The sequence below is a fragment of the Falco rusticolus genome, chromosome 8 (assembly GCF_015220075.1).
Source record: "Falco rusticolus isolate bFalRus1 chromosome 8, bFalRus1.pri, whole genome shotgun sequence".
In the NCBI taxonomy this organism is placed as follows: Eukaryota; Metazoa; Chordata; class Aves; order Falconiformes; family Falconidae; genus Falco; species Falco rusticolus.
In genome coordinates this window covers 35,276,769-35,302,980 of record NC_051194.1, presented here as the reverse complement: position 1 = coordinate 35,302,980, position 26,212 = coordinate 35,276,769, and the positions used below count along the sequence as shown (strand labels likewise).

The 26,212-nt window shown below is 40.9% G+C and overlaps 1 protein-coding gene across 17 annotated transcripts in view; it reads right to left on the bottom strand.

The window, feature by feature from the left end:
- CLASP1 (cytoplasmic linker associated protein 1) overlaps nucleotides 1–26,212 on the bottom strand; it is a 185,027-nt gene that overhangs the window by 69,037 nt on the left and 89,778 nt on the right. For 13 of the 17 annotated variants that reach the window (XM_037396473.1, XM_037396474.1, XM_037396476.1 and 10 more), the window contains 12 exons: nucleotides 25,590–25,682; nucleotides 24,095–24,240; nucleotides 23,205–23,340; nucleotides 22,403–22,473; nucleotides 21,376–21,435; nucleotides 20,534–20,611; nucleotides 17,869–18,036; nucleotides 17,016–17,065; nucleotides 15,698–15,868; nucleotides 5,985–6,092; nucleotides 4,375–4,401; nucleotides 2,497–2,664 (listed from right to left, as the gene is read on the bottom strand). In XM_037396473.1, coding sequence (XP_037252370.1) covers nucleotides 2,497–2,664; nucleotides 4,375–4,401; nucleotides 5,985–6,092; nucleotides 15,698–15,868; nucleotides 17,016–17,065; nucleotides 17,869–18,036; nucleotides 20,534–20,611; nucleotides 21,376–21,435; nucleotides 22,403–22,473; nucleotides 23,205–23,340; nucleotides 24,095–24,240; nucleotides 25,590–25,682 — 1,276 coding nt within the window. The remainder of the gene's footprint in view (nucleotides 1–2,496; nucleotides 2,665–4,374; nucleotides 4,402–5,984; nucleotides 6,093–15,697; nucleotides 15,869–17,015; nucleotides 17,066–17,868; nucleotides 18,037–20,533; nucleotides 20,612–21,375; nucleotides 21,436–22,402; nucleotides 22,474–23,204; nucleotides 23,341–24,094; nucleotides 24,241–25,589; nucleotides 25,683–26,212) is intronic. The other 4 variants (XM_037396477.1, XM_037396484.1, XM_037396487.1 and 1 more) reach the window with 1 other exon arrangement.

The following is a 26,212-nucleotide window of genomic DNA, read 5'->3' as shown; positions in this document are numbered from 1 at the left end:
GGAAAGTGGACATCACCTTTTTTGAGATCTCCTCCAAGAGGCCCAAAGAAAAGCTCCAGATTAAGTGGACTGTACTCTTCCTTCCCTGACAGGGTATCACCACTACTAAATCTCCACTGAGCAGACAGCAAAGGCAAGCTGAAAAGCATCACTGAGCAGGGCCATATAGGTGGCCAGAGGACCTCAGCATGCCAAATGTGTTTTGTTGTGCTGCCTCTTGGAAAATATCATACTACTTCAAGGTTTCCAGCATACAGAAAGAACTAACTTCACAGATACCTGCAGCCATCATGGAGATCTAAGCTAGCAGCAAAGTACTGATGCTAACAGGTATCCACATGCAGAGCTCTATTAGCTTGTTACTGTCCCAGAAGGGCCTGAGAAAGTCCAGTGGTGACTCCCATATAAAGCCAACTGCACACAGGGACCCATGCGCTTGTGTGCTTAATCCTGTGCACACAGCACTGGTCCAGCTGCAGGTCCCAGTCACCCCTGCAAAAACTACACATCAATGGATGAGTTATGAACAGGATCCAGGAACTACCCATTTCTGACAGCCCAATCTCCGCAATGGTCCAACATCCACTGCGCTGCAATGTGACCACAGGCTTAGGAGCTGTTGCAGCCCATGGGATAAGCACATGTGTATCAAATACATAATCCCAGAAAGCCTCAAGTATATGACATCAAATGTAGATGCAATATGTGCTCAAGGACCTTCTTGAGTCAGATTCTGAAAAGTCTATCAACATATTTAGGACCAAGGTGAGTGGGAGTCTAATGAAATGAACAAGTGAAAAAATGTCAAGGAAACATAGGGACTGAAGCAACACAATAAGAAAGCATAAAATACTGTTAGCTACTATGTATAAAGTAATAAATACAGTGGAATAATGGTATAAAGATGACAGCTCAAAAGCTATCTCCATCCAAGGCAATATTACAATTTTCAAGATCCAATAGAGAGACAGAATTTCTGCAACTGAGTAGTAAAGGCAATAAATAGAAGTGTCAGACTCTCCCGTTCCCATAACGGCCCAAAAGAACAGGCTGTGGCCACCAACCCAGCAGGGCAGGTGGAAGCCATGCATCCAATAGATCTGACAGCTCTCTCCCACTCTCAAAGAACAACCACTGACTGTGTTCACAGGGAGCACATCAGAGCAAGGAGATACAAATTTCACTTTCAAAAGAATTCAAGGCTTACATAATATACCAGAAAGCAGGCAACCCAAGAGTGAGGATTTTACACATGGCAATTTCCTTTCAGATGCTTGAGACTGTTTCAAATCAAACCACATAATGTGATGATCAGCTTAAGCATTTGTGATGGTACTATCCATCATTCTTTGTTTCTTTCTAAAAAAGTGTTGTTCTGCAGAGTGATAGCAGAACAATTACCTCCGATAGTTGGGAGGCACTTTACATTTTAGAAGCAACAAACAGAAAAGCACAATGTATTCATACTGAGGCCATAAAATAGATCCGACATGAGAAAAACACTGAATTTGAAAACATAACCACAATGAACATGCAATATTTTTTATGAATTGTAACAGTATATGCACTCAGGTGCTTTAAATTAATTTCAATACACTTGAAGAATGAATAAGATACTTCCCTATTAACAACATACTCTAAATAGAAAGGCAGCTTAAATGTAAAATACAATTGCTAAGGCAATAGTTAAAAATTTAATTGACAACAGAAGGGCTATAATTTCAATTTCAGCCTACTAGTAAATTCTTTGGAGATATAAAATAATTTAGTAACAGTATTAAAGTGTTTTTCCCCTATATAAGCTTCAAACTTATGAAAAAAAATCCATTTAAAAAATGAAAACAGTATTTACTTGTTCAGACAACACACTGAACGCCTTTTCACCTCAATTCAGATACACAAAAGTTCATATATAACGATGCTTACTCACCTGACTTAAAAAACATGAGTCTGCTGATAAATTTGAAAAAAACTATTATAGAATATTTACATAACAGTCACTGAGACAAGAATATGGAAGTAGCATAATTAAAGCATAAGTCTAAAACGCCATCTAAGAAAGTGGCTCCAAGGTATTAAGATGAACAAAGCAAACCATTTAAGCTGCAAAATTTCTAAAAATAATCCAAGGAGGTGCTTTTTGCCTTTGATTCCAACTGACTGTAAAGACTGCTCAACTCATTTTAGGACTAAGCCGTTGATGCCAAATGAGGTATTTTTGCTGTGATGATTATTCTGGTTTTGCTGCCTGATCTAATAACATCACTCAAGTTGAATTTCAAACAGAAGACATCTCATGACATCTTCAGGCCTACTTTGAAACTATAGCTCACAACCTGGAAAACTAGAGTTACACTCCTACAAACCACAATCACATTAGTTTACCAGCTGAAAAAACTCAGAAGAGTAACACTAACACATAAAGTTTCCTAGTCAGCAGGAAAGTCCCTCCTTCGAGCATGCTGGTCAGGGTGTCACTGCAGCGACTATTCTTACCTAGTCCTATTCTGCTGGGACTCGTCTCTCGACTGCATCCCTGGCTCCGAGGGATCTTGCTGCGCTTCTCTGAAGATGATGGCACCGGCTGGACTCTGGATGTTCCACTGCTCAGGCTACCATAAGCACTTCCTAACAGCTTACCCGGAGAACTAGACCGGCTACCAGCTAGAAGAGAACCAGAAATAAGGAAAGAAACAATTAAAACCCCCCCAAGATTTTACATAATCTGACAGTAAAACTGGAAGACAATCAGCTCTGTCTAAGGATTTGATTCAAATCACTCAGAAAACTAACGGGAGTGCTCCCCATGGGTTTTTGAGGAAGACTGAGGAAAGCCCACGGACAACAAACACTGATATCAACAACTCTGCCTATATGAACTAGACTGCCCAGCTGGGATCCAAGACCAAAGCAGACAGTGCAGCGTATGAATAATATGGCTTTATACAAACTTACAGAGGTGCCAGGAGCAGCCTTACTGCAGCAGCATGGAATTCACAGGCTGCTTCTCCTCCTCATGAGGCAACACAAATTAGCCTGTGTGCAGAGCTATGCTGCAGCATGCTGGCTTCTGGCACAGGTAACCTGCTGCAAAGTAGCTTGGGCACCTTCATGCCACGCTGCAGTGGTGGCAATGCTTTCCTGCAGTAATGCAGCCAAGGAAAATTACATCAAACATCCCAACAGCAGCAGATCAGCATGACAAAGGGTAAATCAAGGGGACCTGCCACATTTGTAGAGATGCTGACTGGCTTAGATCTGATTGGTTAAATCTAAGCTATTTAGTTATTTTTCTACTGGAGAAAAATTTTAGCAAGTCTAGTAGTTAGCCTATTTTTCCTTGTCTGTTTAAATAGCCCATGGCAGGTTTACATTTCTTCTCAGCAAGACAGTCTACTAACCGAGATTTATTTACATATTTACTTTCCAGCTGCAGTAGGTAATTCTATCTGAAACAGCCTTGCTAACTAACTCTATGAACTGATTAACTTCTTAATTTTTTTTGTCCTGCGGATCTTGATTTGGTAAATTGTTCAAAAATTAAGTTAATGCTAGCTTAAAGGTAATCATAAAGAACTGTACGAGTAATAGATTCAAGACTCTTTTTTGCTTCTTCAGATATATAAGTCACTGAAAATTTCCTGCTGATATTACCATTCCTGACATTCAATCTGTTTGCTAAAATAGCCAGGAAAGTATATTTGAAAAGGCTGCAAGAACATACTGGGAAAGCTCAAATTCTGAACCAATATCCATGTTTGTTTCTTCTTGTAAATTATCTACACATCTCATAAATTTCAGTTCCAGATACTATAAGTAGAAAGAGTTAATGATTGTTCTTCTGCCTTAAGAAGATACGCAATTTTATTGATCTCATGGACAATATCATAATACATACATTATTTTAACTTTCTTGCCCTATCCAATTTCTTGGTCAAAGTCATTCTGAATCAATCAAATCATATACTCTGCTACTGTATGTGGTGCTGGCCCTGCTCTGCCCCAAGTGAGAATACTCGTGACAGATGCCAGTCACACACAGCACCTACAGCCTAAAAGCAAAGGCTTCTCTCAGTTATGCTGCTGCAATCTCACTGATGTCAGCGGGGCTGTACTGAACTAACTGGAAGAATTTAGCACCTGGGGTTTAAGCTGCAGCAATGAGCCAGCTTCAATATGCAGAGTGTACGCTCACCATGCTTCAGTACTATGAGAAAGCAAAAATCACTTGCCATACACATTTGGATTTATGACCCTAGGAAAATGCTTTTTAAGTCTCATAGTTAGGAGAAAGTGAGGGAAGCTAAAAGTTTAGCAGTTAAAAAATGTGAAGGAAATAACATGAGAAAGCAAGAAAGGGAAAACGTTTCTTACCACCAGCAGGATTAGCTGATCTGGATCCTTGATTATGAGGGCAGACCAAAGGACAGGCAAAAAGTGGATTAAAAGACAGCAAGACAATACAGCGTTCAGCATGCGGTTTATGCTATACACAATACAGACAGATTTATTTACAAACATGTCACTCCTAAAGCCTCTGCAGAATGCAGTGAGTTAATGTGCAGACGTGACCAACAATTTCACAAGGTTGATCAGCTTCTCAGCTAAACATCAACCAACACACCGAGACCCAAAGTTCTGCTCTAAATTACACCTCAGCCCAGTATGCAAAATTGCAACAGAGTTATCCACTGTGTGGGTGTGGAGGATTTGGTCCTGTGACTGTATTATATTTGAGTTCATAAGTTCTTTCATGCAACGTTTGGCTTAAGGATAAAGATCACATCTGGTTGGGCTAAGCTGGAAATAGGATTCAGCAAACCAGACCAAGGCAGCAGGTTCAGATGTGACCATCCTAAAGCTTCATAAGACACTCTATTAAAAAACCTAAGCCCATAATCTTTGAAAACTTTGGATATTCAACTATTCTTTAAATACTTCTGAGACTTGTCTCATCTCGTCTGACCATTTTTCAGCAAACTAAGTTTTAAGAAAAAAGGTCATTTCTGGCTTTGGATCAGTTTTAGGTTCAAAATTGAAGAAATAAATTTAGATCAGCAATACCAAAGCCTAAAATCAGTTTACATCAGCATACTAAAGCCCAGATTCCTTCATGATCTTAACATAAAGATTTCCATTTGGCCCCATCCTGAATACAGTACTTGCTTCTTCAGCTTTCCCAGCCTAACACAATGCTATAAACTGCTTCTCCATCCCTCCAGCATGACAGAGCAAAGCAATGAGAGAATGAACAGAGAAGGGCTTTTAAATCAGGGTACAAAGCAAGACAAGTCCTCAAAACAAACAGGTCTTTCCACAAACCCCATCTCCTGTTACCCACAAGCTTGAAGGTCCTTCAAACATGAGTGGCTTTCTCCCTCCCCCTAGTTCCTTTTTGAAATCTGAGTGATAAAACTCTCCTCAGACACACATGACACATGCAGCAACACCGTATATATGGCTCCTAAGGGAAAACCATGCCTTGCCAGGAAGCCAGAGAGCACAGATGTGTCATGAGAATCAGCGAGCAGAACCATCTCCCCCGTATCCACACAAAATAGGTAATGTCCTATTTAAAATTGATGCCAAATCCCATTAACTTTAGACAGCTCACGTGTTACACATACAGAAGTACAGTCACACAAGCAGGAGAAGCTTGGCAGGGCAAGAACCCAGGACAGCAGTCAGCTACAGACACAGAGGGTGTCTCAGTGGGACTCAGTGCAAGTTTAGTCCTGTACATCACAGAAACATGAAAATCTGCTGCAGTATTGGTAAAAAAAAAAAAGGCAGCAACTAGGCACTCAGATTCAGGGCCCTATTTGTCAGGAAGAGCAGGCACTGCCTGGGGGGGATTCACTTTGTTACGTGTCCAAACATTATTAGCAGAACTGAGCCCAATCCTCAGCTGATGCTACTACAAGTCAAGAGAAACTCATTAATAACTATTTGTTCTGCTCCCCCAGAGATAAAACACTTCTTACGCTGGGACTGGGAAACAACTTTAGCCCGGCTGCGGCCTCGGGTATCAGCAGGTGTTGAGGTGACGCTTGTGGCACTGCCAGAGCTCTGTCTCCTTGTACGAATCCGACCTGGAGGAATGCAAAGACAATCAGACTGTCAATAGGTTTCTTCCAAAAGCAGCAGCAGTGTCTAACATGCTGTTCTATGCTTGCAGGGTTGCTATACACACAATTAACCAGGGTACAGAAGAGTTTTACAAAAGGAGGCAACATCTTTTACTAGACTGGCTGAGACACAGGGAAGGGAGTGGAAACAGTCACGGTCCACGAGTCCGAAAACTACTTTGCTTTCTATAATGCTATCAGCCAGTTTAATTAAAAAAATATTACCTCTCTGTAGCCTTTGTTTCTGTTCTATAGTAGCTTCTTTACAAAGGATCAACAACAAAAATTTCAGTCTCCTAAATGCTGCTTCCTGCATCAAATCATTACTTGCTGACAAGGCGATCACCCTTTCAGAGACAGGTGTGACAGATGCCCCCACAAATTCCATCACTGGGATTTCCAATTAGCAGTTTGGTGCTTTATATCCTGCTCTATGTGCGCAAGCTGGCATGCACTCCTGCAAGAGTCCGCCAATGCAGCCCGACTATGCTTTTAGTTCAGGCTCATTGAATTTTCCCTGCTGTTTACAGATCCCTCATATTTATCCCAGGATCAGTGTAACTTTACTTGTAATGAAAAGTCCCTTTTAATGCAGTCAGTGTTGTGGAAAAATGATTCTGCGTGTCTGCTCTTTATTTAAGCAGAGAACGGGTATAAAGTCTCAAAGTGTTCTTGGTCCTTTTTCTGTCCTCTCCTCATGAAAAAGCCACAGAAATCTGAGCTAGAAAAGCTTACAGGGTCATCAGTTCATCCCCTTCCTGGGGCAGGACTGTTTCCTACAGAATGTTCTTTCCAGTGCTAAGCTTCAATTATCTGTCTCTAGTTAATGGGAAAGAAATGATAATTAAGAGCAACACAAAGAAAGCCTCCATCAGTACTTCTCAACAACTCAGTTCTCAGCCAAATTTGAAGCTCTTTCTCAGGACTCGTGCCAGTGCTACACTGCATTCAGAGGATGACTTCAAGTTTCAGGCACAATAATAAAAGGAAAAAAACCACAACAGGTAAGAGAAGAGTCTAGACAACTGCACCCACTGGTTATAGATATTAATCTCCTGCCCTTTGTCTCCACCATAAGCATATAAAGAAATATGAACAGGGAAATATACACTTCACACTCTGATTCCCCCACCTACCCACCCACCCCACACACCCCCCCAAAAAAAAAAAAGAAGCCACAGAAGGTACACATGCAGGACAAGACAATGGCAAGCAGCCCAGGCTGAACGGATTGGGAGCTCTGCTCTTCCCTGAGCTCTCAAAAGATTCACAACATGGTCTGCAAGTTTCTGATAGACACAAAGCGACAAGATGCTGAACTCTGAGAAGAAAGCCTAGACTTGTTTGCAGGGGAAAGCCTACAAGATAGCTGTACTTCAAACCTCTCCACCAGCATCTAGTTTTAAAATAGCTCAGTAGGCAAGATACCTGTATCTATATTCAGGCAACTGTTTGTAGACGAGACACAGAAGAAATCATTAGCATAAAACCAGGAAAACAGGAACAAACCATTTTTTAACCGCCTTAACTAAAAAGCTCGGAGCACATCCACATGGGTCCAACAGTCATGAAACTGGCTGCAAAGTCTTCTCCCACCAGCACAGCTGTCGGTACCCTCTGCTCTAGGACATGACCTGCCCCTTACAAATGGTCAGCCTGACACACAGCCCAAGGCAGCTGAGAGCTCCTGCTGGCCCTCTCCCATCCCTCGCAGGTTTGGCACCTGCACAGCAACAAAGATGGGCAGACTCACTCTGCAACTTGCTACCAGGCAGGTCCCTCAGGCCCCACGGCAGGCTTCAGAGCAGGCGTGTGTGGGGAGGGGGGCAGAAGGACCTCACGCTCTTGTCAGAAGCCTCACGGCTTCCTTCCGTCTTTCACATCAGGAGGGCATCACTGGTGGCAGCAGGAGCACCAAACAGTGATACAAGAAGTTAAACCTGACCAGTCTTAGGAACGAGTAATGGAATTGTGTCCTTGCAGAATGCCAACAGAAGGCCTCGGCACTGCAGAAAGCCCGGGGGGGTAACTAGCTGAAATCTAGCATTACGGTAACAAACACTATTGGAAAACACGTTTAGTGCTTGTATGTCCAGGCCACCCAAGATCCTCAAAATCTTCTGTTCTTTCTGCATCTAGAAGTTCCTCACACACACACACCTTATCAGCAGGTGACTAAGAAGAACAGCCGGACAGTATAAGTGACTTTTTCACCTTAGGAGAAACCAAGATTAGCTTCTGATACCAGTTCTGGGGGCTTTAAGAAAGAGAACTGAACCAAATGGTCAAACTTAATTAACACATTTATCAGCAGGATTAGAAACACAGACCTCAGCCCTATTTTGAAACCCCTCAGAGTCAGTGGACAGACCCCTACCAACTTCAGCAGTTTCTGAATGAATGCCCAGGAACAAAATTTCTGCTTCCTTTTGGACTGGGAGATCTGCACACTGATTTTGGCCTAATGGGCATCAGAGAACGATGTGAGACAGAGAGCTGCTCTTGCACTGGAGGAACACAGTCCCAACACTGATACTGGTTTTCTCAGCCTTCTAAAGAGGCTGACAAGTGTGTGAACTAGCACTGCACTGGGCTTGCATTGTGCAAATGATAACAGGAGAAGCAGAAACTAGAAATTCGTGATGCAAAAATGATGTAATGGTACAAATACTGTGATAGCACAGTAACAGCTCACCCTAGGAGTACTGTATTCTTGAAGTCCATGGGATAAAGTAAAACATGAGGGGGGAAAAATGCCTCTCAAATTCAAGCCCGAATTCTTCACACAGTTACAAGGACAAGGTGCCATCTGATACCAGTTATACGTATTCCCTGAAGCATAATTGTTACTGTAATTACTATCCAAAGTTTTACTTTCTGAACTTTAAAAACTATGTATTTATTTTATCATACAGATAATTAATCTTACTTACAGCATACAAATGACTCAAAATAAGTGTCTCAAAGCACCTCTTCAAGAAAAAAAAGTTAAGATGAAGTTTTTCCTAGCCAAGTACAGCTTTTAGCTGTAAAACAAAAAATGACCACTTGGAACTCCAAATTGCTTCAGGCAAATCTGTACGAGATAGAAACCCTGGGAAGAGATGTGACATGTTTCCTATCTTCACATACAGGTACAACATGTACAACAATTAGTCTTCTGATATCCAAAACCTACTTGTTTTATAGTAGTATAACATGAATTAATATTTGTCTGGCTTGAAGATAGGAATATTTTTTAATATATATTATACCAAGTACAGCATGTATATACAGAAGTTCATCTATACAATACAAATGTCTCTAAAACATTCCCTTAAGAATTTCCTGTGCAAACAAGAGTCTGCATTCACATTCAAGAGTTTATTTGCACATACGACTATTCACATGGCTTTATCTCTTGTTGTTCTACACCAGACAGAAAAACTAATATCAAGCTGGACAGGAAATAACATATCAAATAAGTTATTCAGACTTTCTTTTGTTGTTAAGCTCAAACACCTCCCCTCCCAAAACGTCTTTGCTTTCAGGTTGGTTTGTTTCCACACCTAGCTCAAACTGCAGATGTAGCAACTCATATTTCATAACCATTATTTTTCTGCTGCTTTTAAAAGAATTACTGCATCCTAACAGCAGCACAAAGGAACAGAAAAATACTGCCTCAACTAGTTTCCAAAACCCATAAAAGTATTTCCATAAAAAATACCCTTGATCTAAATTTGACATGTGACACTTCGTTGTTGGTACAGAAAGTATTTTGAAAGACTCCATATAAATGCTTTGTGTTAAGAAACCATTTGTGGAGTTTTTAGGAGGTTTGGGGTTTATTTTTTAAAGTTACTGTAATTTTTACAACAATCAATGGATCAGAATCAACCCTGAGATCTCTAACACATGTCTAAACCTAGGAGGGTTGTTTTGTTTTTAAAAAGGTTCAAATGAAGGAAGATTGTATGGTAACGCTTTTGCACTACAAGAAGTTTCATCCAGCAGCGTTGTTCTGAGCTCCTCTGGGTGGATACTGCAGCATCTCCATCCCAGTGCTCCGAACAGACATAGGTTTTGTGAGACTCAGCCTGTACATTACACTGAAGAAAGCAGTTTTCAGAGAGTCTAGAAATGGTATATAACAGTTCCACAACTCTGTTTTAAACATTCCATACTGTGAGTAATGATACCTACAACCACATAAGTTATATATGGAAGCACTGGGACAGTAATAGTCTCTCCACAGACCAGGCTAATGCATTTAGGTTACTCAGCACTGGATTCTTCCCCTACCTGGAAAAAACATTCCTGAAAGAGCCTCTAGGACCCCTCTAGCTCTGTCACTGCTAAATGACATGTGGACATCTGAGAGACATGCACACGTCAATTTAAAAAATGCTTTACACATAAATCTGTAAACAACTTTTTACAGCAACCAGTGGAATGGCTTCCATGAACATTTAGCACATGTCCAACGTTATACTAGTATACAACTCAACTGTGCACCATACTTTCCCTTGAGAAGCACTTGACCCTTACTGGAAACCGTCAGCATATACTGCCTCTGGGTTTTGCACAAGAACTCCCTCCAAAGCAGAGGGCTGAGGGAACAATAGTGGCACCACTTTGCCCTGCACCGACAAGTACAGGCAAATCAAGTCAGCGCTTGCAAAGGGATGGACCAAGAGAACAAAGAAACCTGCTACCTGAGCATTTCCATTTAAGATACCATGTTCAGTCATACCTTTGACTCAAACCTTGCCATTCAAGGCAAGAGAGAGCTTTAAGGCAGACAAGAAAACAAGAAGGGTGATTTCTTAAAACTTGTGTTACTCCCAAAGCCTTTGGGTAAGGCGCTGAAGATGTCCAACTGAGCAGATCACTCCTTTTGAGCCCAAGTTATCTGAAAACTACAACAAACCAGATTTTATTTCCTTTCTGGTGAATAATAAATATTTTTTTTTAATTGTGCCACTGACTCTGGAAACTGCCGATTTTGTTTTAAACTTGCCAGTTTCAGGGCAGAGCAGCATTTATACTTTCCCCTTTTGGGAAAGGCTTGTCTGAAGGGCTTGTCTTTATGCTCACTTCAAAAAAAGGCAGATAGCTAACAGAAACACTCTGACCCATTATTCTGTACTGAAAGTCAGCATTATGCACCTTTTTAAAATATTCCTTGAAAAGCTGTTTCACGATAAAACAAGCCGAAAAATTTCTAACGTTTTCTTTTAATCAGGCATAACAAACGTGGCACAACTGCTACCTGTATAGCACTAGCTGTACAGTCCCAACCAAGACTATAAAGCTTAGATCTTACAAACTTTCTGCCTGCAAAGCTACACGAAGGGTCTGGGCAATCAAGACATAACTGTGCACTGCATGAAGACATGTCCTCGCAGCACAGAGGCAGCAGAAGACCTGCACAGATTTAAACGCTATATAGACTCACCCTACCTTTCCATAAGGAAGTGCATTTCCACAGCGTCTGTCAATTGGGATGATGCTACTTAAAACCAAAGGACTGATGCTCGGCTCTTAACTTGTATTCTTGCCACTGGCATAACCTGCTCTATCCTGCTCCTCTTTTGAGATATCTGGCTCAAAAACAAAACACTGAGGAGAACTGAGGGCAAAGCAGAAGGGAACTGCCAAGTTTGCACAATGCTGGCTCCCAGCTGAGGGGAAGGTGTAGAACTTCCACACTGTAGCTACAGAAAGCCTTGATGGGAACCAGACTGCAGATTTAGCATCAAGCCGAACCACAAAAAAACCACAGTGATTTGCTCTTAAATTACTTACTGGTGACCTGGAAAAAAAAACACAAACAAAAAAACGGGCACAAGCGTGGATGGAATTTCTGCTTTATGTTCCAAGAGTGTCTCTTGCACACACAGGTATTTTCAGAGCAAGGGGATATTTTTTGTCTTCCTCTGCCCCCGCCCCCTTAATTTTTACAGTTTTGTCAAGAATATAAAGTTTCGCATTCCCCATAGTTCCTGACAACTTAGGTCTTCTGCCAACTCTCTGATGTTGCCATTCTCAACCCCCATCTGTAGGACACACTCAATCCTGAACAAAGGCTGGTTCTCCCTCAGCTGTCTCCAAGGGAAATGAAGAGTTTCAAACAGTGATTAAACTTGTCCTTCAAGTGCGCTGGCTATAGTGTGTCGTGTTATTGTAATTCTCCCTGATCCTCACTCTCCCCCCGCAAAAAGAGAATCCTACAGCAAAACAGAGATCTGGTATTTAACACTAAGGGGATGACAAACCATTTCTGAAAGTTCATCTCACCATCTTTCCCCTCAAGCAACTTGCTGGCTTCTACTACAGATTTTTACCAAATCTAATCTGCTTCCAATGTAGCTGAATTGAAAAAACCTAACCACATAAAAACCCTCACCCTTTTGCGTTATGACAATAAAGTACTGAATAAACCAAAAATAAAGGTATTCCAGAGGACAGCTGTTGTAACAAGCCTCCACAAATATTATTACAGTCTACGAGAGGATTGAGAGCTGCATTGGGTATTTCATAAATTAACAATAAGCATTCAACATTTCAAAGCTAGGCCAAAAATGGAAAGGTTTGAGAACTGGGAAGAAAGGGAGAAAAAAGAAGAAAGAAAAAAAGAGGAAAAAAAGAAAAAATGAATAAAAAAAGTATCAGCATTAGAACAATTTAGAACTTTCACCTAATTCATTATTGAATTAGAAATACAGGTGTTCAGACCAACTTCATATTGCTTATCACTGACAGATCACAAAGCACAAACACTTGCCCACGATGCAAAGCCAGGTCACCCCTCAACACTAATTAAGTACTAACCCCAAAAACAGTAGAGACCTTTCCCTCTAAATAATAGATCAATCCATCAACAATAGTAAGGAAAAACCACACACAGCACAAGAGCACAGTGCCACTTCTCAGACCACCACACCCAAATACAAGCAGCCATCAAGGATACAAGCACAGGCCCACAAGACAGTAATAGATCCCTTGAAAAGAGACTTGCATCAGGAAAAAATGGGTTTGTTGGGGGTGTGTGGTGTCCTCATTTGTGTAGAAGACATTCTTGTTTTCAACTCCTGTCTACCTCAGAAAAAGTGATTTCCCAGGGATCTGTTTTGCTTGAGAAATAAGAAATAAAGAACAAGATTTGACAACAAGCCAGAGGAACAGACTGGGGGCCCCCCCAAACTAGCAGGCTCGGTGTTCTTGAAAAAAAAAGCCTTTCCTCCAGCTGTCTTAGATGTAAGCCATCTCACTCAGACAGTTAACAACAAAAAGAGAGTGCTCAGGTTTAAAGAGCTTGACTAAATATTCCTTCCCTAGAGATCATTGTTTACTGTCCTCATTTTTCTGCCATGTGATCATCTCAATTCAATTCTCTTGCTGCCCAGTCTCTTCCCGAAAGCATTTGGCAGTTGCGACCTGAGCTTTGGATGGAAAAACACAGCAAACCTTTACACACCATGGAGCAAGAAAACACAAGCCCTGTGTTGGTTTTTTTTTTGTTTGGTTTGGGTTTTTTGTTTGTTTGGGGGGGGGGGTTTGGTTTTGTTTTTTTTAATCTGTGTGCAGGTCACTTTCAACCAAAAGCAGTGCTTTAAATACAGAAATCCACATATAACTTTGTGATCAGAAGTCAAGTCATAAAAGCAGACTAGTGCCTATTAGCAGGGAGGATCTTGAAGAGAAAGTGAAGAATACCCCATGGCATCAAAATGAGCAGGACAACCATGCAACACTTCATGCAGGTCACCAGTGAACATGGATGAGAGCCAGATAACACTTTGAGAACAGAGACCAGGTAGGGTAGTACGACTGTGGACACACCTCAGTTACACAGAGAGACTGCTTACCCTCAGTTTTAGTGGTAGTACCATCTTTAGGCGAATTAAAAAAAAAATAAGGAAAGGGTTAATAGGGAAAATCAGTAACATGAACAGAAGTGGGCACTATATATTAGCTACAGAAATATGTGAAGAAAATTAACACAATTAAAGAAATTAAAGAAAAGTTTGAGCAGCAAATCAAAGCTCGATACATCTGAAGAACACACTTGCAGGTTTTCCCTCCTGCAATAACCAACCTTTGCCAAACTCCTTTTTTGCTGTTTGCCTCACCATTTCTCTCACAGGAATGTGCCGGCGACAAATGTCCCTACTAGCTCAGAAGGACGCATACTCCTTCAGGAGCAGCCACGTTTGCATCACTTAGAGTGCATTAGCTCCTTCTCTCCTACAGTTCATTTTAAGGGCAAGAGTAATACTGTATTCAGTTCCCTGACTTCAAGGACAAAGCCTGCTTTGGTAGATGCTTCCCCCACTCTTCTGTTCTTCCTCACGACACAAGATTGTTTAAATGCAGTTTTGCAACTGAAGCCAGCACACAGCACGACTAAAAAAAATGTTGCAGCTGTAAGCTCAGAAGCACACTACTATGTGATCAACTTCACATTCTGCATTACATTTTCACTGCAATGTACCCAAATCTTGAACCCAAGCATGAACAATTGAAATCAGAGTAAGAATTCGACTCCTGAACCAAATACAACCAACAAATTTAAGCCAAGGTAAAGTGTTCCAGGTACGAGAGGAACCTGCCTACAAAAGGAATCCATAGAAACCATCCCTATCTAATTCACGAAGCATATTTCATCAGATTAAAGACCAAATGCCCTACATTAATGAGAAGCAACTTCTTATGTGACTTAGTGCTAAGACAATTCTCACAGCTTAAATCAAGATCACCAATTTCTGATTTTTCTCCCTCTTTTAAAGGTAAGTCAATGAAAAGTCTGGAATCAGATTAGTATGAAACCACCAGAATGAAAAACTATCTCAGATGACCAGCTCTACTCGTAACAGTAGAGGTGTTTTGAAGCTCTGCAAATACGGTGTCAGTCACCGCCTTGCATGTCCTCCTCCATGCCTCCTTCAACGGCATCTCCATGAGAGAAAGATCAAATGCAAACTTTGTTGTAAGAAACCCTGAGACACATGAAATTGATGTTAAGACGCTTTGAGAGAACAATGTGATATGTAGTTAAAATCTAAAAAGAGTCAGCATGAGGAACAGATACTTATATCCTCTGCGGTGAAACAGGACTGCCGATTTCTCCTCTTTGCTTCTACATCTTTCGCTTTTGTAAACCAGAAAGTGATCATACTCAACTAAGATGTACTATTCAGAGTATAAAACAATTAATGGAAAACCGGTTTCAGGAAAGGAGGGAAGGAAGAGAAGGAAAAGAGAGAGCGGGACATGTCAAAAGTAATTGAGCAGTATTTTCCTCAAAAACGTCCCAGAATCACAGTAAGATCTGCTTTTCCCCAGAAAGAAGAGTGAGACGCAGACTATTATACAATTCAGAAACTAAGAAGCTTCAAGTCAAGTTCTGTTGCAAACTTTTTCCTTAATCCCAAAGGGCAAGGGATCACACACTGATCCTGGAGAGCTGGTAACTACCTCGGAGATATGTTCTTCTAGTTAAGAGTTTAACATCCAAATAAAACTACGAGGCACTTTCTGCTAGTAAAGAAAGCTAACTGCAAGAGTAGAAGAACATGTAGATTTACCTAGTGATGCGTATGAGCCTGGGGGCAAGGCTGCAGCAGAACTGAAGGGAGTGGATGCTCCAGAAGACGTCACTTTTGACTTGGCACTAGCTGCTGCATTCACATCGACGTCACTGCGGGATCGCTGCAGAGATCCTGGTGTTGACACAGATTTTGTACTTACTGTAGATGCTGCAGATGGGAGTGGGAGATCCAGAATAAAGAAGATTAATTTTTTGAGCTGTGTGCTTCAAAGAGCCTGACAAGCAGTTTAATGTACTATTTTTAATGCTCCCTGCTGGCACTGAATTACCTCAACTAAGAATGCTTTATCAGGGCAATGTGGGCTTCCCCACACTGCCTGCAAAGATATTTCAATGCTGACCTGATGCTACCTCCGAGAACTTTATGAGAGACTAAATGCTGAAAGCAAAAAGGCTGCCAGGCCAGTAATAAAGAAATTTCTAACAGAACCTAGATGGGAAAGTTCAGCCACAGTAGCCATCACCAGCTTGTGAGTCGTTGGCCAAAACAGACCTGCAGGTCCTTCAGTCCAGGTTCTACTAACTTCCTTCCCAACACCTCATCTTCTCATGAGGCCTGCTGTTCCCATCACTTGTTGATGCTTACCCTCTTAAGCATGAAGCTTGATTATTCAGCTGCAAGCAAACATGCATTTGTGTGCACAATCAAGTAGGTTACACAACAATATCTCCTTGAATCCAAGGTCTCAGTAGGGTGTACTGTATACACAAACCAGCCAGAATCCGATCTTGGTCAGGTGTAGAAGGCAGCACATCTTCTACCAACAAAGTTTTGCCTATTACATTTTGTATTAAAATATATTATTATTGTATGCATTTACTTAGGACAGGAAAGCTGCACCTTAATATTCCATCTGACAGTAAAAACATTAGCAATGAGATGGAATGTAGCACTGTAGGACTTGTGTGCAGACAAACCACAGAGAATAAATGACAGAAAACTTTAAAGCGGAATGCACCATTAGACTATGTAGCTGTACACCTTAGCATCAGCAGTAGCTTGTTCCATCTGTTGCACAGCTTAACATACCTTGGCCACAATTTCTGAGGCTTTTTAGCCTTCCCTTCTGGTGCAAGCAGTAACAGATTTACTAACTTTCAAAAGCATCGTTGTATCAGCAGTTGATGCACAGGATGTAGTATACAGCTCAAAACTAATTAAAAATTTTACAAAGTTGCCATGTTAAGGAGCAGTAAACAGCGATCAAAGTTCTTTGATATCATAGTGTCTGAAATTCTAATACATCACACTTCCTCAGCAACACCTGAGCACATTTTTCAGCTACTATTCTCACCTCTAGATGTAGTGCTTCCAGTAGGACTTCTTTTGGCAGACAATGGACGGCTAGAAATCAAAGTAAGTATTTATTAAACAAAACTAGTATTTCATAGTCATCAGTAACAGTGCTACTCCATTCCTTCAGTATACATGTGAGTTAAAAGGAAGTTATTTACATACAGAAACAGACAAACAAAGCTTATTATTTAAGAATAAATACAGCACAGCCATCAAAGTACTTACAAAAGCACTAAAAAAAAATACTGGTATGCACATTACTTGAGTAAGAAGATATTTTTAAGAATGCTTTCTGTAGATTTAGAAAGTAACACCAATAAGTTATGGATATTTTTCATATACATCTTACACTTAGGCTTCAAATCTCTGTTATTTAAGTTGACTATATCCCTAAGAGAAGCTAAAATAAATACATTCAACAGAAGAGTTACATATTGATTTTGCAGTTACAACTCAAATTTAGGTTTTTATGGGGTTTTTTTCCCCTCTTGTATGGAAAGAGGCAGACTTACACCTCTAAGATTAATGCTAAACACAGAATTTCAATCCAAGCATTGTTTTAAGCACACCTAGAAGGAATGACTAGTAGTATCTACTAAGCGCAAAAAGCTCCCTAGGAAATTATTTATGGAGTCAAGATTATTATTATTATTTTAAAAGCCCGTAATGGGTTTTGCTGCCCTTTTATTTTAATACAATGTTAGCTAAATACAAAAAAATAATTTTGGAGTAACCAAGTACTTAAGCCAAACGACGACTGATGAGACAAAACGGTGTGATGGCTCCCTCCAGTTCAATGGAGCTACCTGCAGTTGTTTGAATCGAGAGGTAGTGACACAGGAGGAACTTACTTGAGACTCTCCTGGGAGCTGGAGGAGGAGCGATCCGACTGTGGCAAGGACACGATGCTGTCAGAGTTCTTCAAATGCGACTGCAGGGCCTTCTGGTAAGAAGACTCTAAGGTGTGGTACAAATGCTCTGCCTCTCGGCTGAAGTGACTGTGGAAACCCCAGTAACACCTGGAAACAAGGCACAACACTGTCAACGTTTCCTTGTCATTTTTTAGCAGGCAACAGAGCACAGGTACAGTCAGAGCCCATTTCACTACTGGCATTAGTGGGCTCGTTGGCCCAGTCACTTCAGTCATCTACTGCCCCTATGACTGACGTAAGGTACATCACTTTCTTCAACCCACTGTATTACTCAAACAACCGCACAAAAGACAAACCAAAAATAAGAGAGGAACGCACCATTTGGCGTGCTGTAAAAACTCAAGTAGCTTACAAAGCTTTATTTCAGAAGAAACCCTCATCCCTCTGGCTGTCTACCACACACGGGAGACAGCAGACCCACTAAGCTGACACTAGTTTGAGACCAGGTGCTCAACAGCTACTTCAAAACCATACCAAAAGCAGAAAACACATGCATGGGCCTGATTCAGGAAAGCATCGGGTGGTGCTGTTTTCTTCCTTAAGGTTAACAAACAGCTCTCCTACAATGCTGCAGAGACAAATCCGTACTGAGCTGAGACTGTTGACTGTTTGGGGGAAGAAGTAACAAGGAAAAGGAAAGGGATGCTCCTCTAGACTTCCGATCGGTGCCATACTGAAAATAAAAGAGCATTTTAAAATGACGGAAGAATTCCTCCTTGGCCCAAATCTCCTGGCTGATGGCTAACACCATTCACTCTCATCACAAAGATGATGAAGACTCTCAGCACTTTTCAGCGGGCAACTAATGGGTAGTTTAAGAGTAAGACTGTTAGCTCAAATGAATCAGGAATTGTTTGTATGTGACAGCCAGTTCTCAGAGCCTCAGAAGTCACATGCATTCTCACATCATTAGAGGTAAACAACTTTCTGTCTCAATCAGCCACGCTGCTAATTAAGAAACATAGGAAGACAGAATTAAGCATGCTCTCTTAAGTCTCATGGCCATTCTCCTTGCTGTCTGTTTCAGCTTAAGCAGTCACCTGCCGTGAAGCCTCAGTGCCTACCATATATTTCAGTGATGGGCACGTTCCCTTTCAAAACAGTCCTACTGTGAAACACCTCTGCTTATAACACAGCATTTAGATTAATAAAATTTATTGTCGATTGATTTCATGTTTTACAACATCCTTTTTCTGAAGAAGAATGTTCCTGTAGCGCTCTATTCATAACAGCATGATCCTAATAGTGTACTACCATAAGTAGAATCACATTAATGGAAATGCAAGAGATGCTCAACAGAAGAAAATCAATTGCAAATATTTTTCCTTTAATTTTCCTATAGATATACACAAAGATATTATTCATGTGCCATAAAATATTTTCTTAATTTAGGACACCATTTAGCAGCGTACTAGCATGAGAACTTTTATTTCAAGAGTCATCAATAACAATAGAATAAATTATTTCTATTGTAGGTTGAAAGGGACCTACAACTATCCCCTAGTCAACTGCCTGACCACTTCAGGCCCAACCAACAGTTAAAGTTTGTCTTTCAGGGCATTGTCCTCGAACACCGACAAGCTTGGGGCATCGACCACCCCTCTGGGAAGCCTGTGCCTGTGTCTGACCACCCTTCCTAATGCCCAGATGAACCCTCCCCTGGCTCAGCTTTGAACCATTTCCCCGTGTCCTGTCCCTGGATCCCAGGCAGGAGAGATCAGCGTCTCCCTCCCCACCTCCCCTCCGCAGGGAGCTGCAGAGAGCCGTGAGGCCGCCCCTCGGCCGCCTTTTCTCCAAACGAGACAGACCCGGAGCCCTCAGCCGCTCCTCACAGGACATGTCTTCTAGCCCTGGCACCGGCTTGGCTGCCCTTGTCTCGATGCATTTAGGGACCTTCACATCCTCTTACACGGTGGGGCCCAGCACCGCACACAGCACCCAGGGGAGGAGCGGGGTAACCACCTCTGGCGAGCAGCTGCCTGTGCCGCATTTGATGCGCCGCCGGTTGCCGGGGCACGGTGACAGCTCAGACTGCCCCCCTGCCAGCCGTCACCCCCAGGCCCCTTTCTGCAAGGCTGCTCTCCAGCCACTCCTCTCCCAGTTTATACTTGTGCCTGGCAAGTCTCCATCCTAGGTCTTGCGTACAGGCCAAAAAGAAAAGATAAACTTAGTAGAAAATAACAGTATTTTTGTACTGAACAGAAGAAACATCAGTTAACTGCAAGCAATTCAAACATCAAAAAGACAAACAAGGTAACTAGTTCTCAGCTGTAGACTCTTGAACAACTCAGGTAAGCATTTTACCTCCTCAGACAAAAAGATCATAAAATATTACAAGAACAAAGTGAAATAAGCACCATTAGAAGATGTGATACATATATAAGTCAGCCCCATGTGATCACCTCATCTGACATCTCCTGCTGAAGTACACATTCTGACTGAAGCCAAGGGAAAGCTGGCATCAGCTACCAGGAGAATGTAACTTGTCTGGACTTCAGTCTCCAACACTAATACCATTGACTTGCAACACAACAGGGGCAAAGAAGGGGAGGAAGAAAAGACACCAACAACAGCTTCTACTTACTTTCTCGCCTCTATCCTGGCTTCAGAGTCTGCATCATGAATTCCCTTCTTTATCGTTTCAGCTAACACTGATATGTGTCTGAAATAAGAACAAAAACATTATCCAGCAGTGCAGAAAGATGCGTCACACTTATAAACAAATGACTAATTTGATTTTGCCTTGGTCTCTTAAGAACAAATACTTCATTACACCCTCCCATTGCCATGTAAGATCCTTTGGAGCCTTTATTTATTTAGTCTTACAAGTCAGTTTTATTTCACCCACACATGGCTGACTAGGAAAAGACAAGCAGCATTCTTTGTAGGTCAGTCTTTAGTTAGCTATTGAAACTGCCTGGGTGCAAAAACACTCTCTTAACCCTTAAATAGTCTTGCACAGTCTAGGGCTAAGGAAATGGTGTCCCAGTCTCTTCTCCCACAATTACTTTCGCTGTTCACTAGTTTGAAGTACTGAAGCGTCAGAAGCTCCTGACAGATGTGTAGTAGCCTTCAACTCATCATCGCACTTGAGGGTGCAAAAGGAAAAAAATAAACAAGAGAAAAGACACACACAAAAAACCCCAAACAAAAAACAACAAAAAAACCCAGAAACTACTGAGCTCAGCAATTCACTCAGCCAGGTTTCCCAAGGCTGGCATGGAGGACAGTCCCACTGAGCTCTGACTGGCCACACTACTGAGACTAATGGTGTGTGCACACATACGTACATGGCTTTTTTTGTGGCAGAAATACCTCTACTAGAGTTAACTGATATAATCTCACCTCCTAGATTATCCTTTCTCCAGAATTAACCTCCCCAGACTTAAGCAGGAGAGAAATAAGCGACTTGTTTTCAGAACTTACCTTTCTAGGGAGTGTGTTTGCCACTCCTGCAACAGCAAGTCTAAAAATTCAAAACAGCGCCTGAGAGAAGGAAGAGAAGAAACTCTGAGTTCTCAGAGTTAACAGAGGCACAGTGACTTTGACATGCCTGCCTCTAAACAACAGCCATCTTTTATTACAAAGGTTTTTGGGACATTCAATTCAGTAATGACAGAATAATAAAACCACCAGCATCTCTACAAACACCCTCAAACAGCCTGAAGTAGTAACTGGAGGCAGCTCACTACAGAGAAGTCTGAAGAGAGGGTCTGACATAAAACCACCCAGGGAGACCCCTTTTCCATTAAACAGGATACAGCCCAGAAGATCCATGCTAAGGATATTTTGTACCTGTAAGTTCAGGGTTCACATGGAAACCTCACATTCAGCTTCATGTGGAGACCTTTTCAACTTTAACCTCCCCTCCTCATTTCAAGAAACTACAGCACAAGTGTGCTGTTATTTGTTCAAGGCTTGTCAGCAAAATCAGCAACCACAAAGCCCTTCTTTTTGTCTAACTAGAACTAGCTGATCTGCATGGACCAAGCAAGAACCTCCCAGTGAGGTACTGGACTGAAGTACGACTAGATTTGAAGTGCAGAGAGGACCATTCGCACACCCAGCCTAACTTCCAGGTGATGCTACCACAGAACACTACTTCTGCTGACTGGCTCAAAGAAAGCATGTCACTACAACAGGTAGTAGAGGGGAATCAGAACGTGTCTGTAAAGAAGCCAAAATCATATGATATAAACGGCATGTAAGCACAAAGATAAGTTTAAGAAACATTTCTCTCCGTGGAAAAGTGCCTTTTCTTCTCTGCAGTGCTGCAGCTTATACAAGATAGCTGACTTGGAATTTGATCCCAACTCATGGGGGAGATGCACTATTTAGCAAGTGTGTTACATCAACCCTCTCCGTGAATAAAAACAAATACATGAATGTTATCAGAAAGTACACATGACCCTGCTTAGTGGTAAAAGAGAGTAAATTCAAACTAGATGCTCACCTTCTAACTGCAACAGACTTGGATGTACAATTACTGGTTATGATGGGTATTAATCGAGGGATGTGCGTATGCTAGAAGAAAACAAACAACAAAAACAGGAAGAAATCTTTACACCATGGTGCCATGGAGTGAAAGGCCATCTCTTTCAGCCACCTAAGCCCAGTATGCAGATACTTATTTTTGTTCAATTCTTAAAAACAGAACTGCTAAATAAAGGAACACTAGCAGATACGGACAGATATTTTTATTATTAAAAATATTTTGTATTTTATCTGTTAAATTATCTTCAACAGATATTTCATTTTCTTCTATAATAGCAGGCTCCAGTGGGTCAAGGAGCTGAAGTCACTGCAAGAGGATCTAAACTGTCACTGGTGACAATTTCAGAGATATCAGGCTATCTACAGCTTCCCCACTGAATCACTAGACAGAAGACATTTCTGTGACCTAATGGATTTAGGAAACGTGCACTGTCTGTGAGGCAATTTAGAGCATAATTAAGAGGATGAGTCTGTCCTGCAAGGCAGTTTTAAAACCCATTCAAAGAAAAAAGTTTGCTCAGCTCTTTAAGAGATGGAAATATCTTACTCTGCAAAGAAACTTTTTTCCTTCTGTTTTGGCTGGGCTTAACTATTATGTTCTGCACAAGGTTGAGTGACATCTGAAACAGCCCAGCCCAACACAAAGCAGAAAAGTAGATCAGGCACTAAAACTGGTTATCATTGCAGCAACATTCATACTTCCTCAGAAATACCACAGTATTTGGAAATTGTAACATACTTCTTTATTGATGTATACTTACTCGAATTATTAATCTAACTGCTACAACACCAGAAGTGGCCATGACTTTGGCACTATTTGGAATTAGATTAAAAATTGTTGGCATGATGGCTTCTGCCCCGTGGTCAAACTTGTTTCCCAGAACTGATGACAAATGTCTGAAAAAAAGAATGAAGTCATGCTGGTAATTGTGCTGAGGATTAAGTATGTCAGACTTCTTCAGAACATCTGACATAAGCACATCTGACATCTCCATCTTCACAACTGTCACCTCCTCTCCAACTCCAAAGGACAGAGAGCACCATGTTTCAAAAAAACCAGTTCCTTTGCTTTCATCTCAAACTTGTGTTCTATATTCATCTGAAGTCTGAGAAACAGTAAGTTCAGCACAAAATGAAGTAACTAGCACAGCTAAAAATTTATTATCAAATGGGATCACGCTCAAAGAACGTGTTTTTCTGAAGTTGTTAGTTTGTATTACAGTTTCTCTGAAACTGTCTACTTTGCCTTAATATGCATAAATTTCAAAAAACTGTTAGCAGCACCCTTTTTCTTGAAGCGTTTCATAGAGGATAACCACCAAAAATAAGAACTAGCTCAATCCAAACCAGAACAAAAAATACATTTTCAGCTTTATTGTTTAATCCTTCCCCACTCAGTGCATGAACGCATGGCTTGCTCATTCATTCAGCATATCTCAAACCAGCATTGTTTTAAACTCAGGAACACACTTCGGCAGAACTACAATTATTGGTCTACATGAATGTGGTTTAAACAGCTGTAGCAAAATCATGTTCTACCTATAACTATGTAATACTTACTAGCAGCACGTTACACCCTAAATGTGTTTTACCCAGTGTCTGTTCCTTTTTTCTACAGCACATCTCAAACATATTTAGAAAGTAAACTTACCCCAATGTGATACAAGCCTCTCGTACTACTTGAGACCGCAGGTCTTTAGCAGATAATTTAAATGCTCCATCCAAAAGTCTTAAGTGTTGGAAGAAGTTATCATATTCTGCAGCTCCAGCCAAAAGCAAGGAGCGGATCTTTTTCAACTGTTAGCACCAGAAGAGAAAGCAGTGACTGTTAATGAGCAACAGATACAAGGACAATTATGTTCAGCACTGATACAAGGTTTCCAGGGTCCTTGTACAATTGTTCCTCAACATGCGTTAAGGAACTGTGTTCACGTCCAAACAATTTTATTATTTCAGGTCTTATATTCAACTCACAGGTTAACATACTAAGTATGACAATAAACAGACTAGGTAACTGTTTTAGAAACCCAAAAGCATTGCATACGACTACTTAGACTATATTGTTAATAACCCAAACATTACTTTTTAAACCAAAAGATATCTTAAAAGTTCTCCTCTATTCCTGTTAGAAACCACCTATTTACAACAGCTTTTAAAGCTTAGGTCCTCTCACAACTGACTACTCCATTAAAAAAAAAAAAGATTCCTAGGCTTAAAGGGCATGGCTCAAATCTGAGTAATACTGACATATCTAGAATATGTCCATTGAATTCAATAAAATAATTATCTGGCTCTACTAAAAGTGGAACCCTAACTCCAATAAAATGAGAAATTTTCTATTAATATTAATTACAGGGACCACTGTTTCATCCTATAGACGTTCTTTTGGACGCTTTCACAGGCCCTCATGTATATTGATGCATCTGTACAGTGCCTTGATTTAAGCTCACTGTTACTCAGTACAGCAAACAAAAAATCCTGAAGTAAGCTGAATCAGCACAGTTTGCCACTCAGATCTGTAACACAGGATTTGACAGACATGTCAAAGTTGCTACACCAGTGATGAAAGTCTACTGCGTAGACAAGATCATGTATCTATTTATATCATAAAAACACAGCTCACCTCAGTAAATAAAACTCAGTCTTTGCATGCATATAACTTCTCTGATTTTCTACTTCCACATTTCCCACAGTCGCATTTGTTTATCCAAAACCTAAATCTGTAAATCCTTTGTGAATTATTTTACACCTCCTTTTGCAAAAGTGTAAGTTCTCTATAAGCAAAGTGACTTTCTGCCTCATAAGGAAGTTTTAAGGTATTCTGAATACCACCTCTGACATTTAAATTTCAGCATCTGCTAGCAAATTTCTAGCTTTACATCTGGTTTTGCTGCATGACTTTCACAGTTCAACCTGATGCTGTCAACAAATTCTTGTATATCAAACAGCATTTTCTTTCATAGATGTGGTTTAAATTCAGTCTCGTAAGAAAGTGTTTCCCTCAAGCCTGGGGGAACATAACAGATGCTCACCACTTGAACTACATTCTAGCCTTACTCTGAGGTTCTCCCAGTACCCTCTTCATGGGATTAAGCTCAATGCAGATATGAACTCTAATACGAGGTTTTTCTAAGTTCACCACTTACCGCAGAAACTCTCTGTTCCCAGTCATGCTTATCATCTGATAGTATCTCTCTTATTTTGTTTATGGATTCCTCAAGATCCCGGCTGGAATAAATCTGCAAATTTAAATACAGAGTAGCACCATAATGCAAGATTTACTCCAAAAAAAATCAGATCACTTCCTAACTACATTATGCCCTTTGCTCCTCAATGCTTAAGTATCACGTGCTAGCCTTCAACACGGCTAGATCTGCACAATGCAAAGAATTTACACCCACTTCCTGCAATCAAAAATTACTAAATGACCACAAGATGATTAAAGGATCATCTTTATTTATTTTACTATATTTTCACAATTTTAAGCAGCATTCCTGCAGCTACTAGTGGCTTTATTAGTCCAAGACCTACAGAAGATCATGAGTGGATACACGTGCTGTTCAGCTGTCCCAAAAATAAAGCTCTGGTGAAGGACAGGGGATATGTGACAACTCAGCTATCCAGCCATATCTATCAGCAAACATGCACTGTCCAGTTGTCACACTCACAACAGCAGCAGTCCTGGAACACAAAAGTCACCTTTATCTCTTTCAGTTTCCAGATGGTACAGATGAAATGCAGAGAGGCTTCTGCTGACTTAAGTTTTTCT